Source organism: Dendrobates tinctorius, unplaced genomic scaffold (genome assembly GCF_039654945.1).
Source record: "Dendrobates tinctorius isolate UK_male_01 unplaced genomic scaffold, ASM3965494v1 ptg000019l, whole genome shotgun sequence".
Classification (NCBI taxonomy): Eukaryota; Metazoa; Chordata; class Amphibia; order Anura; family Dendrobatidae; genus Dendrobates; species Dendrobates tinctorius.
Window position 1 is genome coordinate 25797205 of NW_027361687.1, and position 18777 is coordinate 25815981.

General features: G+C 44.2%; 1 protein-coding gene across 2 annotated transcripts in view; it reads right to left on the reverse strand.

Moving 5' to 3' along the window:
- The window catches only part of DISP2 (dispatched RND transporter family member 2), a 136320-nt gene that overhangs the window by 24510 nt on the left and 93033 nt on the right, over nt 1-18777 (reverse strand). For both annotated transcript variants that reach the window (XM_073566725.1, XM_073566724.1), the window contains exons 3-5: nt 9880-9909; nt 8009-8132; nt 6398-6513 (exon numbers count right to left, since the gene is read on the reverse strand). In XM_073566725.1, the coding sequence (XP_073422826.1) occupies nt 6398-6513; nt 8009-8132; nt 9880-9909 (270 nt within the window). The remainder of the gene's footprint in view (nt 1-6397; nt 6514-8008; nt 8133-9879; nt 9910-18777) is intronic.

The following is an 18777-nucleotide window of genomic DNA, read 5'->3' on the forward strand; positions in this document are numbered from 1 at the left end:
GTACCCCCTTTTGACACACTATTTTTTTTTTCCCTATTTTCCACCCCAAAATTTGGGGTGCGTCTTATGGTCCTGTGTGTCTTATAGTCCGAAAAATATGGTACTTTGTTACGCCACCTTTTGCTGCGATTACAGCGGCAAGTCGCTTGGGGTATGTCTCTATCAGTTTTGTATATGGAGAGACTGAAATTCATGCCCATTCTTCCTTGACAAACAGCTCGAGCTCAGTCAGGTTTGATGGAGATCGTTTGTGGACAGCAGTTTTCAGCTCTTTCCACAGATTCTCAATTGGATTCAGGTCTGGACTTTGACTTAGCCCATTATAACACCTGGATACGTTTATTTGTTAACCATTCCATTGTAGATTTTGCTTTATGTTTGGGATCATTGTCTTGTTGGAAGACAAATCTCTGTCTCAGTCTCAGGTCTTTTGCAGACTCCAACAGGTTTTCTTCAAGAATGGTCCTGTATTTGGCTCCATTCATCTTCCCATCAATTTTAACCATCTTCACTGTCCCTGCTGAAGAAAAACAGGCCCAAACCATGATGCTGCCACCACCATGTTTGACAGTGGGGATGGTGTGTTCAGGGTGATGAGCTGTGTTGCCTTTACGTCAAACATATCGTTTGGCATTGTTGTCAAAATGTTCGATTTTGGTTTCATCTGACCAGAGCACCTTCTTCCACATGTTTGATGTGTCTCCCAGGTGGCTTGTTGCAAACTTTAAACGACACTTTTCATGGATATCTTTGAGAAATGGCTTTCTTCTTGCCACTCTTCTATAAAGGCCAGATTTGTGCAGTGTACGACTGATTGATGTCCTATGGACAGACTGTCCCACCTCAGCTATAGATCTCTGCAGTTCATCCAGAGTGATCATGGGCCTCTTGGCTGCATCTCTGATCAGTCTTCTCCTTGTTTGAGATTAAAGTTTAGAGGGACGGCCGGGTCTTGGTAGATTTGCAGTGGTATGATACTCCTTCTATTTCAATATGATCGCTTGCACAGTGCTCCTTGGTATGGTTAAAGTTTTGGAAATCATTTCGTATCCAAATCCGGCTTTAAACTTCTCCACAACAGTATCACGGACCTGCCTGTTGTGTTCCTTGGTCTTCATGATGCTCTCTGTGCATCAAACAGAACCCTGAGACTATCACAGAGTAGATGCATTTATACGGAGACTTGATTACACACAAGTGGATTATATTCATCATCATTAGTCATTTAGGACAACATTGGATCATTCAGAGAGCCACAATTAACTTCTGGAGTGAGTTTGCTGCACTGAAAGTAAAGGAGCCGAATAATATTGCACGCCCCACTTTTCAGTTTTTGAATTTCCACAAAAATTTAAAATAACCAATAAATTTCGTTCAACGTCACAATTGTGTTCCACTTGTTGTTGATTTTTTCCAAAAATTTACATTTGGTATCTTTATGTTTGATGCATGATATGTGGGAAAAGGTTTAGAAATTCCAGGGGGCCGAATACTTTCGCAAGGCACTGTATATACAGTATATACAGCTCTGGCAAGGCAAAAATTAAGAGACCACTTTCAATTTATAGGTATATTTTTGAGTAAAATATAAATTGTTCTTTTAGACTACAAAATCCTAACAACATGTCTCCGAATTTCCAAGCAATAAATTTTGTATTTCTTTTTCTGAAAAGGAGAAATGGTCAAAATTTAAAAAAAACATTGCTTTCAGATCTCTATTAATGCAAAGAAAACTAGTTCATAATCATTTAGAAACAACAATACTAATGTTTTAACTCAGGAAGAGTTCAGAAATCAATATTTTGTGGAATAACCATGATTTTTAAAAACAGCTTTCATGCGTCTTGGCTGCTTTCCACCAGTCTCTCACACTGCTTTTGGATGACCTTATGCCACTCCTGGTACAAAAATGTAAGCAGTTCTTCTTTGTTTGATGGCTTGTGACTATCCATGTTCCTCTTGATTACATTGCAGAGGTTTTCAGTGGGGTTCAGGTCTGGAGAATGGGCTGCCCATGACACGGTTTTGATGTGGTGGTCTCTTAATTTTTGCCAGAGCTGTATACATATACATCTTTTATACCTTTGATGAATTCATATTAATTTATTCATTTTTTTGCCATACACATGTATAGATATAGATATATATTGATATTTGCGATTGTCACTTGGATTTGTGTTCGTTATCCCATATGGTTCTGTTTTTTTTTCCCACTATGCTGTTTTAATCCTTGATCAATAAAGTAACACTTCATATATACTATGAACTGCTATTTTTGTTCTTTCTTTGTGTTTTTGTGATTGTGCCAGTGAGTCTTCATTTTCTGTCCTATGTGCGCATGTGGTTGTGGTAGGGAACTTTTCCTTATATTTGTCCCACTGATGGTCATTATATACTAGCTGCATGTGTATTATTCAATTTTTTCTTTTGCGTTTCTTGCTTAAATTTATAAGAGTTAGAAAGAGTGTAGTAACTCAGACGATTCTGTAGCTCTTCCTCTAGTGGTTGGATGTGGACACAATAATACCCGTCTCCACTGAGATTGGAATAATCCTTGGGTATTAAAGGGCTTTTCCATTAGTATGATACTGGTGATGACGCATCCTTGGGATCAGCTGTTCCAGGTACGAAAGTGCCCAGATGTAAACAGTGTAAAGAGTGGGACAGCTCAGCTCCATCACACTATTTAGGGGCTGCCCCTGGGTACAGATCAGCACCTATTCTAATGAATGGGAGCTTGTAACACCAGATTGGTGGGAGTTGTAGGTGTTGGAGCCCCCCCCCAATGATTTTTAACCCCAAATAATGAACTGGGAGTATACTTTGGTATACAGTATATGCAAAATATAGGAACATTTTCAAACTGCCCATTAAACAGACAAAACCTAAGACAGAAACTAAAAATTAATATATACCCTACTGTTAGTAAATAAGTAAGAGAAATAGTGCATGTAAATAACATTGGGTACTTAGTAAACACTGTTTTTGTTAAAAAAAACAAAAACATAAAAGCCATCCCACCAGCATCAAGGTGTACTCAAATCAGGACTGGGTCCAAAATATGAATATACAAGCAGGACTGGGACCTGGTGTTAGGGTTGGAGATCGCACTAAATATAAAATATAATAAAGTGCAATTGCAACCCCGAGTCCACCGTGCAGAGATCGTAAACTGCTGCTCGGTAATGGCGGACACTAGCTGAACACCGGCGGAGTAACCGCTGACCCGGTGTACGCACGAGCGAACTAACAACAGCACAGAGCCGCAGAAAGAGACATCGAAGCCTGTTACCTCACAGACTACGGCTTAGGGAACCGCTACTGCGGCTCCAGGGATTAACCCTACAGAAACGCTGTGCCCTGATAGCAGTAACAGGGTGCAGCCGACAGTTGTGTTACCGCACTGCGTGCGTACAGCGCCGCCCTGGCAGATGCCACTAGCCAGCCAAAGCTTAGCGCTCGAAAGCGTAGTAACTGCGCACGGCACCGTTGAGAAGGACACTGCGGCGTATGCGGTACAGAGGTGTCTCGTGCAGATGACACTCTCTGGCATAATGTGTGAGAGGAGCTGGAGCACTGCGGCGCTATGCAGTACCACCGCTCGGCACTGACTCAGAACTCTAAACCCTACCAACATGCGTATCAAAGGGAAGGGGGTTCACAAGCATCCATCATCACACACATCACTACCAATTACGGTCTATACTAGCGCATGGCTGAGCGGCCATGTGAACCTTTTATAGCAGCGTCCTTCCGGCTCCTTCCGGGACCTTCCTGATGGTCCAATCCGAGCTGGAGAAGGACCTGAGCATGTGACCTCCGATCTCCAATAAGAGATCGTCCCACGGGCACGATCAGTAGACCGAAAGGAGGACATAGTCCCTGGAGTAGCTCACTGCTGACCAGCATGCGTTGCTATAGCTGGACCAGAGGTGGCAGCAGCAACCAAACCCACAGTGCCAGTCTGAGCAGAGCGCCGGGACCGTCGAGTCCGCTGAGCAGCCTCCTCTGCTGCCGGAGAGGAACGGGAGACCGCCAAAGGCAAGGCTCGGAATTCCTGCCACACAGCGACGGGAACCCGACGCCTAACACCTGGTCCTGGCTTGGCCCTTATTCACACTGACGTCACTTTGACACATAAGGATTTGATACTAGAGGTAGGACCATCCCGATTTGGGTCACCTTGACGCTGGTGGGATGGCTTTTACACTTTTTTTTGTTATCAAAAAAGTTGTTTACTAAGTACTCATGTTATGTATATACACTATTGCTTTTAAGTATTTAATTAATTAATTATTAATTAATCCTGAGGATAGGTCATCAGAATCATACTAGTTGAAAACTCGTAATTACACATTATTTATACAGTTTTCAAACTGTGTAATAATCTGTGAGAATTATATCAGTATTGTGTATTACACTAGGATGTCTGGAGTAACATCTACAAGAACTGAGCAACTGAATGGGCTTGAATGGCCATTTAAAGAGGGCTAGTCACATTTGAAAAGTATCCAGATTTTTCTTCCCTTAGTATTCCACTTTTTCTTTTTTTAAAATCCACCTTATGCTTTTAGGGATATAGGCCTTCTTATTTAATGCTAATGTTTATGGTCCTTATCAAGGGAGTGTAGATCACAGGATAATAATGTAGAGGAGCCTAAAGACCCACCTCTGAGGATCCTGTGAGCCATGCCTTTTTATAAATGCAGGGAGGAGGACCCCCCGCAGAGTGTCCGGGCCGGAACCAAGGGGACCGCCATCTGACTTCCTAAGGAAACAGTACCCGGGGAGCAGAGGAAGAGAGTGGACTGCTGAGAGTGACAGGACAGCAAGGGGAGGGGCGAGTATAAAAGGGACAGGGAGCACGCAGGGGATTCAGTTGGTGATACGTCAGACATGGAGCAGGAGACGGAGGGGGCGTGAGAGTACTAGGAGGACACAGACAGTTCAGGGAGGAGACCAGCAGCAGAGGGTAGATACGCAGTGGACCTCAGGAAAGAGGCGCCGAACTTACCGACAGGGAACTGCCTCTTCACCCCAATCCCGGTTTGCGATCTGCCCCCGGTCATCCTCGGCTGTTACCGCTGAGCCCGAGCCCTCAGCAGGCCTGTCCGCTGCCTCTCCTGGTTGCTGTCATCCCCCTTCAGCCCGCGGTTCCGGCCTGCCCGCTGCCACTCGCGGACGCTGCCGCTTCACTTCAGCCCGTGGTTGCGGCCTGTTTATCACCGCTCACAGCCGCCTTCACCCCGCTGCAGTCGGCAGTTGGGGCCTGTTGCTCGTCAACACAGACACTCTGCACACAGCCCCAGGCTGTGCGCGTGGCCAGTAAACTGCCACTCTTGACAACTGCGACACAACCCTGCTTGGGGACAGGAGTCCCATTGAACTCACTAACCAACGCAACCCCGCTGTTGTGCCCTAACTCCTCCTGGGTGCTGGAGCGCCTGAAGACTAATCCAAATCTTCAGGAGCTGGGCCCAGCGGCTGCGACGCCAAAGCAGCCTCATCAAAGACGCCAAAGCAGCCTCATCAAAGACGTCAAAGCAGCCTCATCAAAGATGCCAAAGCAGCTTCATCAGAGTCGCAGTTCCCACAGAGACACCGAGGGACGTCAGGACGGATAAGTGACATTATGGAGTATAAGGACCCGTAGACGGCCATACCGCGGCCCCATAGTCACCGGCCTCGGCCGGGTTAGTCGTGTTCTTTTCAAATAGTGTTTGGTTGTACTGAGTCCCTGCGAGGACAACTGTTGTTATCCCTTTTTGGTTGCTTAGTATAGCCCTAGCGGCTTTAATTTATAAAAGTTTGCTTTCCAAAGTTCAACCGGTCTCGCGTCTCATCACTGCATCCTGCGAACCTGCTGTTTCCTACATAAACACAGTAAAAATTAGTGCTAAATAAAAAGGCCCATATCTCTGGAAGCATACGGCGGCTTTAAAAAAAAATAGAATACTCAGGAGAACAGCGAGAATAAAATAAGTGCAAAGGCCAGTCATATTTGACAGTAGATCCTAGGGCCTATTTACAGACAGGTGTCAGTGACCAAATTGGATTCCTGTATTTTTTTTCTTTCATTTTTACATTGTAAGTATTGACTACAGAGCCAGTGAGCTGACAGTCAAGAAGAGTAATGTGGGACTAGGCAGGGAAGTGCTCTGCTCACACCCAGAGCACTTAAGTCTCATTTACACATGCATTAAAAGAGCAATTTTTCAGTCAAGGAGAAACACATTGCATCACTAAAGGTACGGATGACATTATATTTCAGAGAGAAACATGACCATATACACAGTTGGGGGCAGGGGGTATAATTCTTCCTTTTAAGTTACATATTACATACAGTAACAAGCATTTCCAGCCAGATTGGAATATTGAAACGCTAATTTTTCTTTACCTGCTTTTCTCACCATGTGGATAGACAGACAAAACTTTTTTGTAGCCATTGCTGCTTTGTATATTTTTCCATGTTGTTAATTTTCTTCCGATGTCAGTATCTCTGGGCTCAAAACCCTGTACAATTTTAGAAATAAGCCAAATTTCAAAAAAACATTTGTTTCATTCATATCTTATAAATATGACATATTTTTTTCCATCTTGCAATTGAGAGGATGCATTTATTTTTCACATACGTATATATATATTTATTATTTTTTTAAAATATTTTATTTTAAAAGGTTTTTTTCGAATGCATCTGTGTAGTCTGTCACATACACAGATGCTGTACAGCACACCCACAGCGTAGGTAGTATCAACATGCAACCTTATCTGCTATGCTACAGCTCACCTCCTCCCCCTCCCTGCACAGCGACCTCATTCCCACAATACTTTCCCATAGAAGTCTATATATAGACCATGTGGCTTCTGTAAAATATTTTAACTTCTATTAACAAATCCAGGAAACTGCCCTTATGATCATGTACAGAAACTGGAATAAAAAACCCACAATCCTAAAAATAATGATTTAAAACACTATATAAAAGTTATATTTCTGGACATAAGGTATTGCTCCGTTGGATGCGGAAAGTGTTTCCCCCTAATATGGGGCAACTAGCATCATGCCTAAATATGATTCTATGTTTATAGTTTGGAGTTGATGAACCTGTACTTCTTTTTTAACCAATTATGTAACTTATGTACAGTAATTATTTATTGGCAGGTGATACGTTTAATTATCTAGATGGCACTTTTTTAGGGTTAATGAAAATGTATTTTTATAGTCTTCATATGGATCTCACCCAATGACTTTGGACACTCTTTTGGCATAGATTAAGTCCATTTAATACACCTAGAAACTTAATTATTGTGTAGTAAATAGAATCTTAAATGTGTCTTTTTCCCAAGCTTTTACACAGGATCTGTGACTTGCTAAAAAAAAGAGTTAAATATCTTGTAAAAATCCCCGAGCTCCCCTGATTTTGGTGCTGTTTTCCATTTTACGCTGCATTTCTCCATTCCAGTGATATTCACATTTGTCACTTTGGAGCACAGTATGTGAAATCTCTGCTTGTAGTACTACTGAGGCGTTTCTTCAGCGTCTTCTCTGGCGATGTGCGTTTTCAACCCTCTAATAATCTCAGCTCAGCAGCTGCTCTAGCAGCCTCAGACACCAGCAAATTGTAATTGACAGAGTCTGGGAGGGAGATGTGAAAGTGCATACCCTCAGAGAAGACTCTGAATACTGTAAATGCCTAGTTAGTCTGCAAGCAGAGATTTCACATACTGTGCTCCAAAGGCAACAAATGTGAATATCTCTGCAATGGAGTGATGTAGCTCAAAACGGAAAAGAGCAGCAGAATGAGGAGAGCTCGGGGATTTTTTTTCATTTCACATACTTCTCTCCAAAAGCAACACATGTGAATGTCTCTGCAATGGAGTGACACACTGTAAAACAGGAAAAAAAATAAGAACCGGGGAGCAGAGGGATTTCCACAAGTTATTCGACTCAATTATGTGAGGAAGTGATAAGTCCTCTTTAATGTGTAGTTTTCAACTGGAAAATACTCACCATGAAAGGGTTGGAAAAGTCTGGCATTTGGTCAACCAGAAGGCCTGCCAAAGTACACACCAGTATGAGAAGCAAACCGACTGCCAAGATGGGTAGAGGCCAGTCCATTATCAGCTGAGAATAACTGTAAGCAAATCACAATGACATGAACAGTTAATACCATGCTAGCTATGACAGATGACATCAATATTTGATATGCTACAGTTTGTAGACAACATATAAAGTATATATTTTATCATTTAATGGGGTTGTCCACTTTTAGGAACTTTTTGTTTTAAACTTAAACACATGTATTTGGGACTAAAACTCATTTATACAATTGGATTTAATAAAAAAAAATTGCATTTTGGAGCCTATGTGTTGTACTATCTTTTTTGTGGTGAAGAATGAGTTTTCTGATATCTGCCGGTGAACTCATTCTGACAATCTGATTTTGTAATTCTGTTAGGCTAGTTTCACATTAGCGGCGGCAAATGGACGCATGCGGCGGCAAAAGCATCCATACGCACAGCCTGCGTACCCAATGCTAAAGATAGGGTACGCAGGCCACATGCAGCGGCGTGCGCCCATAGGCGGAGCTGACCAGAGGAGGCGCGGCAGGGGGTGTAGCTTCATAGCGAGCGTCCGCTGCGCCTCCAAACACTAATGTGAAACCAGCCTTAGCTGAGTTCCGGCCTCGGCTGTTAGTCATTTAGATATACCTTCAATTAATTAAAAACAGCTTCAAAATGTACATCAGACCAAGCACAATTCAAGTTTCGCCAATTTTGTCTTCATCTGGGGAATCCCTCTTACCATTTATACCAATCATCTGTATCCGTCTGATACAATTAAAATATAGATATAAGCAAATTCTGGAAATTTTCACTTTTTCTAGATTAAAAAAACAAATTCAGTGACTTTTTTTATAATTTTGTATATTGTGGAGGTCCTCTGTTTAGGCACCCATTTAATTAACTAGAGTGGAGAGCACTTTCATAGCGTGCCTGGCTCTCCAGGAGACTTGGCATTTCTTTGCAGTGTACAAATCAAACATTGATTTCACTAGGATCCGCATAATGTTTCTATTTTGTAAAGTGGTGGTGCAAGAAAATATATTTAGCTTATTTTCTTATTTTGCTTACTTATATAGCACCATCACATTCCGTAAAGCTTTAGAAACATTGACCATCAATTCATTAAGGTGTTTACACCACGAAACGAGGTGGAGCAATAATTTTGCAACTTTAGCGTTAGTTTTGGACAGCTTCGTCAGAATTGAGCTGGTACGGGGTGTGGCAATGTTCCCCCAACAAATTCATTACTAGTTGTAGTGCGCCTTACTCTAGGAATCTTACTCCACCTCCTGACTGGAGTAATACTTCTGGCAATGCACACAACAATAAGATGCGCTAAATTCATCAAGTGGTGAATGTCTCTCAATTTACTAGGCACATTGTATTCCTGTACACCCACCATTAAGACAGACGTGCGAAACATCAGTCTTAATGAATCGGGGCCGCCATTGCCATCTCTGTCCCCATTGGGGATCATAATCTAGATTCCCTTTCAGTATGTCTCTGGAGTGTGGGAGGAAACCGGAGAACCCGGAGGAAACCCACGCAAACACGGGGAGAACATACAAACTCCTTGCAGATGTTGTCCTTGTTGGGATTTGAACCGAGGATCGCAGCACTGCAAGGCTGCAGTGCTAACCACTGAGCCACTATAGGGTAGAAAACTTTATGCTGTGCTCCTTCACCAACTCCAGCTAGTTGCTGAGGGTTTCAAAGGTGTGAACAGTGGACCCTTCAAATAAAAAGATTGTCCAGAATGACCAACCCCTTTAATGAAACCTGCTATAGCGTTATAGATGGGTATTTCATACATACCTTTTTGGCATCCTGAATGCTTTATCATGTCTTGAAAATAAAACACAATATTAGTATGTAATAAAGAAATAATAAGCAGAACAGACAAATAAAGTCCTAAAAAAGTCACTTAAATAAACTTTCCAAGTTGCAGCAATTACCGTATTTTTCAGACTATAAGATGCACTTTTTTCCTCCCAAAATGTGGAGAAAAATGGGGGGTGTCTTATAGTCCGGATGTACCGGCTCTGGCTGTGGTGGGGAGGTGGGGGAGCGGTTTCGGCGGAGCTGGAGCCGGCTGCTGCAGCTAACTCCTGTGCCCGCTGTTAAAGAGAAATTAATATTTTCTGCATTCCACGCCCACAGTGAGTATTCTGGCAGCTGTGCTCTGCTTGTGAGCAGAGCATGACATCCCTGCCATGCGCTGCTTACAAGCATTAAGCAGCTGCTGGCAATGGAGCAGGACGCTGCGAGGAAGCGGAGGAAGGTAAGTGTAATGGTTCTGTTTTAATCTTTTCTGATGGGAATATGCATACCAGGACCAGGATGGAGCCAATCTTACCAGAATAATGATGGTACCATTCTCACCAAGACTGGGATGGGGTCAATCATACCAGGATAAGGATGGGGCCATGCATACCAGAATAAGGATGGAAACATGCATACCAGGACCAGGATGGGTTTAAACATACCAGGATAAGGATGGGACCATGTATACCAGGACCGGGATGGGGCCATGCATGCCGGGACCGGGATGGGGCCAATCATACCAGGATAAGGATGGGGCCATGCATACCAGGACTGGCATGGGGCCAATCATACCAGGATAAGCATGGGGCCAGGCACACCAGGACTGGGATGGGACCAATAATACCAGGATAAGGATGGGGTCAATCATACCAGGATAAGGATGGGGCCAATCATACCAGGATGAGGATGGGGCCAATCATACCAGGACCGGGATGAGACCAATCATACCAGGATAAGGATGGGGCCATGTATACCAGGACTGGGATGGAGCCAATCATACTAGGATAAGGATGGGGCCATGCGCACCATGACTGGGATGGGACCAATCATACCAGGATAAGGATGGGGCCATGCATACCAGGACTGGGATGGGACCAATCATACCTGGATAAGGATGGGGCCATGCGTACCAGGACTGGGATGGGACCAATCATACCAGGATAAGGATGGGGCCATGCATACCAGGACTGGTATGGGACCAGTCATACCAGGATAAGGATGGGCCAAGCATACATGGATGAGATGGGGACCCTGCATACCAGTATAGGGATGAGGGCAATCATTCCTGCAAGGATAAGAATGAGGGGGACCATTCCTACCAGGATAGGGATGAGGAGGCCATGCATACCATGCTAGGGATGAGAAGGCATGCATACCGGGATGGGGATGAGGGCCATGCATATCAGGATAGGGATAAGGGGGCCATGCATACCAGGATAGGAATGAAGGGGCCATGCATACCAGGATAGGGATGAGGGAGCCATGCATACCAGGATAGGGATGAGGGGCCATGTGTATCAGGATGGGGATGAGGGGACCATATTTACCAGAATAGGGGATATTAAGTACAGAATTGATCACATTTTTTGCTTCAGTTTTTTTTCCTAATTTCCTTCTCTAAAACCTAGGTGCGTCTTATGGTCCGATGCATCTTATAGTCATAAAATTAAGGTAACGCAAGCAGAGCTCTTTGCTCTTGAAATATAAACCACTCAATATCGTAGCATAATGTGCAAACAAGAAACTTAGAACATACAGCAATCCAGTGGGTCCACTTATTGGTGTTCCCAATTCCAAACAGATTCCATTTTATTTCCTTATAGAGGAATAAATTCAAAATCACCTTCGCACTGTCAAAAAAAAATCATTAAAAACAGCTTTAAAATATACATCAGACCAAGCCCAAATCAAGTTTCGCCAACTTTGTCTTAATCTGGGGCATCCCTCTTATACCAATCACCTGTGTCCTCCCGAAATAATTAAAATATAGACATAAACAAATTCTCTAAACTACATTTTCATAACATTACTACTTTTTTCTGCAAGGACTTTACTCTGAACGCAATCAATAAAACAATAAAAACCTAAACTATTGTATAAGATGGCAGTAAGCCAGTGGTTTAGGTGATTGTTACAGAGTAAGCATACATGCTGAACAGTGGTAATGTAATGAAAATGCAATTTTCAGATTTTTTTCATGTGTGTTTATTTGAGAGGGCCCCAGATTATTGATATGAATGGCAGGAGGGGTGATTAGTTAGCCATGCCATGGATGAAGTTTATTTTATGGAGTTCTGGATTATTGGAGGAATTATCGCTGTATATTGGAGCCAGCAAATGTTCCATTGCACCCAACTATCATGGGAAAACAAACCTACCTTCTAAGGTGAAGTACACAGTTACCTTTTTCCTTTTCTATACACCCTGGAAGAAGCCGAAGTTGGCGAAACTTGAGTTGGGATGGTTTTAATGAACTGTTTTTTACTATGAGAAAGCAAGGCTGATATTATTTCCTTTTGAGAAGTGCAACAAATATAAATGTAACCTACATGTGTCACACAGACAGGAGTACTGCATTCATATGGTAAAAATACAACATTTTATTAATATAATAGATAATAACAACAATGTGAGCAAGAAACTAAAGAGGTTTGCCAAAAAAAAAATACAAAAAAATTTAAGGAATTGCAGCAAAAATAGTATTTTTACCATATGAACACAGGCCTCCAGTCTGGGTGACATACTGTACAGTATGTAAGGTTGAGTATTGTTGGAGTGTATTCTACATTATCCGTCACTTATTTTAGGGGACCATGAAGTTCTTTTTGACAACATGTCTACCCAAAATCATACATTTATGTCCTGTGAATATTACAATAGAAATAAAAAGTAACTTGTTTGAAATTTAAAGAATGGAGAAAAAAAGGTACTCCAGCGTAGAAAAATATAAAACTTAGTCTTTAATGAAAACATTTCATTTAAACAGGCACAATACGGACAAAATATAGATCCCAGAGAGATACCAAATGATGTGTTTCGACACTCAGTGCTTTTTCACCTGTTTGCTTCCCAAAAGGTTTTTAAGCCTCCAGTCTGACAACTTTTACTGACCATGATTAAGACCGGAGTGTCGAAACGCGTTGGTTGGTAGCTCTCTGGGATCTACATGTTGTCCGCACTGTGCCTGTTTTTATGATTTTTTTCTATTAAAGATGAAGTTTTATATTTTTTCTATGCTGGAATATCCTTTTATTCTTTATTCTTTGGAACTTGGAACACCTAGACATCCACAGACTCTCAGACTCTCTTCCACCTCTGTCCTCCATATCTTCACTCCACAACACGGACAGTGCCACCGCTTTCTACAACGCCACCCTCACATCAGCCATAGACTCAGTCGCTCCTCTCATGCATGGAAAAGTGCGACAAACCAATAGGCAACCCTGGCACAACAACCTCACCAAAAAACTTCGACAAGCATCCAGGATTGCGGAGCGGCGTTGGAAGAAAACAGTTCCACCACCCTAACCACTCCACATACCAGACCTCTGCCCTTCCCTAATAACCTCCCTCTCCAACATCACTGAAGGAGAGCTTACTGATCTCCTTTCCAAATCAAGCCTCACCACCTGTGCACTTGACCCCATCCCTTCACACCTGCTCCCCAACCTCACTAACATGATCATTCCAGCCCTAACCCATCTCTTCAACCTATCCCTAACTTCTGGTACCTTCCCCTCTGCCTTAAAACATGCCACCATAACACCCATCCTCAAAAAATCAAACCTTGACCCAACTGCTATGCCCAGCTATCGCCTCATATCACTGCTCCCGTTTGCTTCCAAACTCCTTGAACAGCATGTCCATGCTCAACTTTCCTCCCACCTCTCATCTAACTCTCTCCTTGACATCCTGAAATCTGGCTTCCGCTCCCACCACTCCACTGAAATTGCCCTGACCAAAATTACTAATGACTTAAGGTACTGTCACACTAAGCGATATCGCTAGCAATATCGCTATAACTTGTGACGTTATAGCGATATTGCTAGCGATATCACTGTGTCTGATACTTACCAACGACCCGCTCCCCCGCTGGTTATCGCTGATCGCCCGAGAACGTCCTGGACTGTTTCTCGTCTTCAGCTTCCTGCGGCGCTTCCTGTGGAGAGACGAGCGACGAGCCGGGCGGGAGGACGTCAGGATCGCCTAGTGTGATAGGTAAGTAGCGACCCTCGTCCCCAGCGATGTCGCTGGTGAGATCTGCCTGTGTGGCAGCTCACTAGCGACCACTTAGCGATGTACCAGCGATCCTGACCGCGTCATATCGCTGGTCGGGATCGCTGGTACATCGCTTAGTGTGACAGTACCTTTACTCACAGCCAAAGCTAACAGACAGTTCTCCATCCTCCTCCTTCTTGACCTGTCCTCTGCCTTTGACACAGTTGACCACTGCCTACTGCCTACTGCTACAGATTCTTTCTTCCCTTGGCATCAAAGACCTTGCCCTGTCCTGGATTTCCTCATACCTTTCTGACCGCACATTCAGCATTTCCCACTCCCACACTACCTCCTCATCCCGCCCCCTCTCTGTTGGAGTCCTCCAAGGCTCTGTCCTGGGACCCCCACTTTTTTCCATCTATACTCTTGGCCTAGGACAACTCATAAAGTCCCATGGCTTCCAGTACCACCTGTATGCAGATGACACTCAGATCTACCTCTCTGGCACAGATGTCACCTCTCTGCTGTCCAGAATCCCGGAGTGTCTATCAGCCATATCCCCCTTTTTCACCTCTCACTTCCTAAAACTCAACATAGAAAAAACTGAACTCATTATCTTTCCTCCATCTCACGTATCTTCCCTACCCAATCTATCTATTATGGTAAACGGCATCACGCTCTCTCCCGCACCTGAAATCCGCTGCCTCGGAGTAACTCTCGACTCTTGCCTGTCCTTCAAACCACACATCCAATGTCTTGCCACCTCCTGTTGCCTCCAACTCAAAAATATTTCCAGAATCCGTCCCTTCCTCAGTCCTCAATCTACTAAAACTCTTGTACATGCCTTCATCATCTCCCGCCTTGACTACTGCAACACTCTCCTCTGTGGCCTCCCTGCTAACTCTCTTGCACCACTCCAGTCTGTCCTCAATTCTGCTGCCCGACTAATCCACCTCTCTCCTCGCTACTCCCCTGTCTCCCCCCCTCTGCAAATCCCTCCATTGGCTCCCAATTCCCCAACGAATCCAGTTCAAACTACTAACACTGACCTACAAAGCCATCCACAACCTTTCCCCTCCCTATATCTCTGAACTAATCTCCCAATATCTTCCCTCACGTAATCTTCGATCCTCCCAAGACCTGCTACTCTCCTCCACACTTATTCGTTCCTCACACAACAGCCTCCAAGATTTCTCCCAAATATCCCCTATCCTCTGGAATGCCATGCCTCAACACGTCCGATTAACCACCATCCTCGGATCCTTCAAACGGAACCTGAAAACCCATCTTTTCAGGAAAGCTTACAGCCTGCAATGACCATTCTGCCGCCTCACCACCGCCTGAGCTGCCGCCTCATCACCACCAGAGCTGCAGCACCCCTGACCTTCTGTCTCTTCCCCACTATCCCGTAGAATGTAAGTTTGCAAGAACAGGGTCCCCTCCCCTCTGTAACAGTCTGTCATTATAAATTTGTTTACTGTTAACGATATCTATAACTTTGTATGTAACCCCCTTCTCATGTACAGCACCATGGAAATAATGGCGCTATATAAATAAATAATAATAAATAAATAAACTTGCACACCCAAACCCAGGCGGTTCCATGCGTGGAACTCATTCTTGGAAAGAGACTTCAAATGGTGAACGGATTTCTTCCGTTCCCCATTCCCTTTTTCATATATGTTTGAAATTTAGGAACACCACTAAGATTCCTGGATCTTCTAAGCTAAGTATCACCATATTGTGCAAACAACTTTCAAGGAATCAATCTTTCGTGCAGTTGTGGGGCCGTATTACATAAGACACATTGCCCGTCCTGTGCAGTTATGGGGCCGTATTACATAAGATGCATTGCCCGTCCCATGCAGTTGTGGGGATATACTACATATGACGCATTACTCATCCCGTGCAGTTATGGGGCCATATTACATAAGATGCATTGCCCGTCCCGTACAGTAGTGGAGCCGTATTACATATAACGCATTGCCCATCCCATGCAGTTGTGGGGCTGTATTTCATATGACATATTGTCCATCCCGTGAAGTTGTGGGGCTGTATTACATATGACATATTGCCTGTCCCATGCAGTTGTGGGACTGCATTACATATGACGCATTACTTGTCCCGTGCAGCAGTGGAACCGTATTACATATAACGCATTGCCCGTCCCATGCAGTTGTGGGGCCATATTACATATGACATACTGCCCGTCCCGTGCAGTTATGGGACCGTATTATATAAGAGGTATTGCCCGTCCCATGCAGTTGTGGGGCTGTATTGCATATGACGCATTGCCGGTCTCGTGCAGTTCTGGGACGAATTACATATGACACATTGCCTGTCCCGTGCAGTTGTGAGGCCGTATTACATGTGACGCATTACTCATCCCGTGCAGTTGTGGGGCCATATTACATATGACACATTGCCCATCCCGTGCAGTTATGGGGCCGTGTTACATAAGACTCACTGTCCGTCCCAAGCAGTTATGGGGCCGTATTGCATATGATATATTGCCCGTCCCATGCAGTTGTGGGGTCGTATTACATAAGAGGCATTGCCCATCCTGTGAAGTTATGGGGCCTTATTACATATGACGCATTGCCTGTCCCATGCAGTTGTGAGGCCATATTACATATGACATATTGTCCGTCTTGTGCAATAGTGGGGCTGTATTACATATGACACATTGCCCGTCCTATGCAGTTGTGGGGCTGTATTACATATGACGTATTGCCTGTCCCGTGCCGTTGTGGGGCTGTATTACATAAGACTCAGTCCCTGGCCCATGCAGTAATGGGGCCATATTGAATATGACGCATAGCTCGTCCTGCGCAGTTGTGGGCTGTATTACATATGATGCATTGCCCATTCTGTGCAGTTGTGGGACTGAATTACATATGATGCATGGCCCATCCCATGGAGTTGTGAGGACATATTACATATGACATATTGCCCATCCCTTGCTGTTGTGGGGCCGTATTACATATGACACATTACTCGTTCCGTGCAGTTGTGGGGCTGTATTAAATATGACTCATTGCCCGTCCCGTGCAGTAGTGGAGCCGTATTACATATGACGCAAGGCCCGTCCCGTGCAGTTGTGGGGCTGTATTTCATATGACGCATTGCCTGTCCTGTGAAGTTATGAGATCGAATTACATATCGTGCATGGCCCATCCCGTGGAGTTGTGGGGCCAAATTACATATGACATATTGTCCATCTCGTGCAGTTGTGGGGCTGTATTACATAAGACGCATTGCCCATCCCGTGCAGTTTTGGGGCCGTATTACATTTGACGCATTGCCCGTCCCATGCAGTAGTGGAGCCGTATTATATATGACTCATTGCCCGTCCCGTACAGTTGTGGGGCCATATTACATCTGACATATTGCCCGTCCCATGCAGTTTTGGGGCCATATTACATATGACATATTGCCCATTCCGTGCAGTTGTGGGGTCGTATTAAATAAGAGGCATTGCCCATCCTGTGAAGTTATGGGGCCTTATTATATATGACGCATTGCCTGTCCCATGCAGTTGTGAGGCCATATTACATATGACATATTGTCCGTCTTGTGCAATAGTGGAGCCGTATTACATATGACTAGAGTTGAGCGACTTTTGGTTTTTTAGGGTCGCGTTTCGTTTCGTGAAACCCGACTTTTCCAAAAGTCGGGTCGAGCAAGATCGTCCGATTATAGGGAAAAGTCGGGGTCATCCCGAAACACGAAACCCAATGTAAGTCAATGGGGAATAAAAGTCGGCAGTGAGAGGAGGACAGGAAACACACCAACAGTGCCCATTTGAATGCCAAAAGCATCAATTCTTCTTACTTAAGCTTGTCAACCTTAATTAACTTCATAATACAAGTTACGCACTGAAAAATGGGGGTTATTTGGCTACAGTTGTGGGGGGGGAGGGCTGGCTCCAGGTTTTCATGTGCCCTGGGCGAAAGAGCGCCCCTTTAACACATACCACAACTCATCATGCTCCGATACGGCAGAGAAATAGCGGTATAGTACAATGAAAAATACTTCACTTTTTACATCTCATGACGAGGCCCATCTATTTCTCCATACAGAATCATTGGTCCCATATAATGTTTGAAACAGTATATGATGAGCTCCACATAATGCTACAGTATATGTTGGTCCCCATGGATGAAGCTCCACTGTCTTATGGGCCCAAATAATGCTCCAAACATAATGGGCCCCATTTCTAATGCTCTAGTGTATAATGGGCCCTATAAATGCTGCTCCAGTGTCTGATGTCCACCTTTGGAATGTTCCAGTGTATGGTGGGCCCCATCTATCATTCTCCAGAGTATAGTGCTCCCCAAAAATTGCTGTCCCAACATTGAAAACAATCAAATAAGTCTCCTCGCTAGGGAATCCCTGTACTTGTCTGGACTCCTCGTCGTCCCCATCTTCCATCTCACTGCACAGTATTTCAACTTTGCAAGTGCTGTGATCCTGAGCAAGCAGGGGGGGCCCACACGTTGGCGACGGCACTGGCACAGGGCCCCTGATAGTACGGAGGTGTGTCTGATGGCGGGTGGGCCGAACCTGCACTTTCATCTGCAGCTTCCTCTTTGTCACCGTGTAAGATGGAACTGTATATGGGAAGGGTAAACTGAGTTTCATCAGGGTCAGATTCAGGCCGTGTAGCAT